Consider the following 2735-nt stretch of genomic DNA (forward strand, 5'->3'; position numbering starts at 1 on the left):
ATAAATTTTATAGTATTTCTATTCTCTTTGGTATATTCTTTATTTATTTATTCCTTTATTCTTATTCCCTATGTTTATTAATCTATCTTCCTTTTATATTTCTTTATGTGTTAATACTATAACCTATCCTATTTAATTTAATAGTTATTGTTCATGTTTCTTATATTAAAATATTTTCTAATGTTCATGATGGTATTTGTATTAAATGTTTTATGTTCAATTTATTCTTTATAAATTGATGGATGTAATTCTTATTTGAATAAATGAAATAGAAATTTCTTGTTCTTTTGATTTTTCTTATTTTTATTTTTTTCTTATTTTTTATTCTTGATTTCTTTTGAAATAAAAAAGAAGAAATAAAGAAAAGATAGAAAAAGAAGGAAAAATAATAAAAGAAGTTGATGAAAAAATAAAAGAAGTTGATGAAAAAATAAAAGAAGTTGTTAAATAAAATGAAATAAAATAAGAAGATGTCTTTATTAAAATTATTTTATACTGTCATTCATTGTTTTTATTTATTTTATTGTTTCATTTATTTATTAAATTTCTTCCTTCTTTTCTTATATTTTATCTTATACTATCTTTTTATTTCCTTTTCTTATTTCTTATGTTATTCTTATGTGTTATTTTCTTATTTCTTCTTTTTTTATCTTGTTTCTATTTCCCTTTGTCTTTATATGACTTTTTATTATTTTATTTCTACTAAAATTATTTCTGTTAGTAGTATCCTTATTTCTTTCTTTATTGTTCTCCCTTATCTTTATTATTTCTTCTTTCTTTTATATTTCTTTCTTTTTTATTCTTATTTCTTTTGTTCTTTATTTCTTTTTTATACTATTGTGTTTCCTAGTAATTATAGTATTATACATCTATTTCTTGTTCATTATATTCTTTACACTTTCTTTCTTCTATTCTCTTTTGTCCTTTCTCTCCTATATCTTTCTTTTTATACTCTTCTTCTTTTTCTTATTATTCTTTTTTTATTCCTATTATTCTTCTTATTCTTTTCTTATCTTTTACTCTTCTTTATTTCTTTTATTTTATCTTTATTTCTCTTTTATCCTCTTCTTATTCATTTACTTTTTTCTTCTTCTTTTTCTTTATTTTCTTTATTTCTTCTTTCTTTTATCTCTTTCATTCTTACTATTCTCCTATGTTTTATTCCTTTTTCTATCCTTTTCTCTTTTCTTTTTATCTATATCTTCTTCCTTCTTCTTATTCTTCTTCTTTTTTTTTATTATCTCTATTTCTTATTCTTCTCTTATTATCTTTCTTTTCTTATTCTTCTCTTTTTACTCTCTTCTACTTTCTTCCTTCTTCTTTTCTTCTTCCTTTTTCTCTTCTTTATCTTTATTATTTCTATTTTCTTTTATTCTCTTGACTATCTCTTATTCTTTACTTCTATCTTACTATTCAATTATGACTTAAAATATTTATTATTTATTCTATATGTTTATTATTTCTTATATCTTCTATTTTATCTTATTTATTTATTATCTTTTATATCTTTATTATCTTTTATTATTGTTGATTATTCTTATATTCTATATTTTATCTTATGTTTTTCTATTATTAATTAAATGAATTTGATATTATAGATAAATAAATATCAATTTTATTAATCTATTTGTATTTATATAATATAAATATCAATAAAATTAAATTATAAGTTAAATTAAATGAAATATGAATATGAATAATATTAATATGAAATGAAATAATTAAATAATAAGAATATATTTAAAATATAAATATCAATTACATGAATAAAATAATTAATAATTTATATTTTAAATTATAATTAAATGACTGTTGAAAGTATTTTATAAAATTATTATTTTTATTGATTTAATAATTATATTACCATTTTATTTCAATTAAAACATATTATATTCATTATATTTGATTTTCTATTATTTATTTGAATTATTATTTATTTGAATTGAATTATTTATAATAATTATATATGATTTGTAATTTGTATATTTAGTTTTATGAATTTATTATTAATCAATTATTGCTCATTAAATATAAAATTATTTCTATTTTATTCATTTAGTAATGATAATAAGTTTAATTATTTATGATTCGATGTATTTATTTTACTTCTTATTCTTATCTTGTTCTATTTATTCTTATATCACTATTCTTTCTATTCTATCTATTATTCTTATGTTCTATTTCAACTTCATTTATTATTATTTCATGTTTATGTGTAATTATTTATTTATTCTTATATTATTTCCTTATTTTTCTTCTTTTTCTTTTTATTCCTCCTCTTATTTCTTTTATTATTATTCTTTTTCTCTTATTTCACTTTATTATTTTATTACTTCTTGTTATTTCTTTTATTCCTACAACTTCTTACTTATATATTATTATTTCTTATTTCTTAAAATTATATTACACTATTACTCATGTCTTGATATATTCAATATACATTATACTTTTATTTTATATTTCTGTTTTAAATATTTACTTTCAATTACTTATGAATTTAAATTATTCTATAAATTTATTCTACATTTATTCACTCTATTATTATCTTTTATTTCTTACTTTAAATTTCCCTATGTAATTATTTTCTTTATTATTACTTTTCATCTTCCCCCAACCATTTTATTACCAACTTTTATCATTATTTTTATATATCTTTTATTATTCTATATATTCTTCTCTCTTAATATATTCTTTTCCTTCTTTCTATTTTTCTTATCTTTCAATCTTTCTCTTTG

General features: G+C 16.9%; 1 protein-coding gene across 1 annotated transcript, besides 21 other annotated features; it reads left to right on the plus strand.

The window, feature by feature from the left end:
- Positions 1-35: 35 nt before the first annotated feature.
- Positions 36-115: a microsatellite.
- Positions 116-275: 160 nt separating this feature from the next.
- Positions 276-339: a microsatellite.
- A 6-nt stretch (positions 340-345) lies between these two features.
- Positions 346-471: a microsatellite.
- Positions 472-514: 43 nt separating this feature from the next.
- Positions 515-699: a microsatellite.
- Positions 583-768: a microsatellite.
- A 2-nt stretch (positions 769-770) lies between these two features.
- Positions 771-831: a microsatellite.
- Positions 832-872: 41 nt separating this feature from the next.
- Positions 873-982: a microsatellite.
- Positions 983-995: 13 nt separating this feature from the next.
- Positions 996-1127: a microsatellite.
- Positions 1128-1200: 73 nt separating this feature from the next.
- Positions 1201-1345: a microsatellite.
- A 94-nt stretch (positions 1346-1439) lies between these two features.
- Positions 1440-1571: a microsatellite.
- A 22-nt stretch (positions 1572-1593) lies between these two features.
- Positions 1594-1781: a repeat region.
- Positions 1782-1854: a sequence feature (AT_rich).
- Positions 1855-1966: a microsatellite.
- Positions 1914-2103: a microsatellite.
- Positions 2084-2578, plus strand: EDI_215380 (uncharacterized protein; the record flags this gene model as incomplete). Its single annotated transcript, XM_001733619.1, has 1 exon — positions 2084-2578. One exon carries the CDS (start codon positions 2084-2086, stop codon positions 2576-2578), a length of 495 nt encoding a protein of 164 aa, XP_001733671.1.
- Positions 2097-2182: a microsatellite.
- Positions 2129-2305: a microsatellite.
- Positions 2242-2356: a microsatellite.
- Positions 2369-2406: a sequence feature (AT_rich).
- Positions 2426-2520: a sequence feature (AT_rich).
- Positions 2535-2714: a microsatellite.
- Positions 2631-2734: a microsatellite.
- Between the last annotated feature and the right edge of the window lies 1 nt (position 2735).

Source organism: Entamoeba dispar, genomic scaffold (assembly GCF_000209125.1).
Source record: "Entamoeba dispar SAW760 scf_1105229457607 genomic scaffold, whole genome shotgun sequence".
Classification (NCBI taxonomy): domain Eukaryota; phylum Evosea; order Mastigamoebida; family Endamoebidae; genus Entamoeba; species Entamoeba dispar.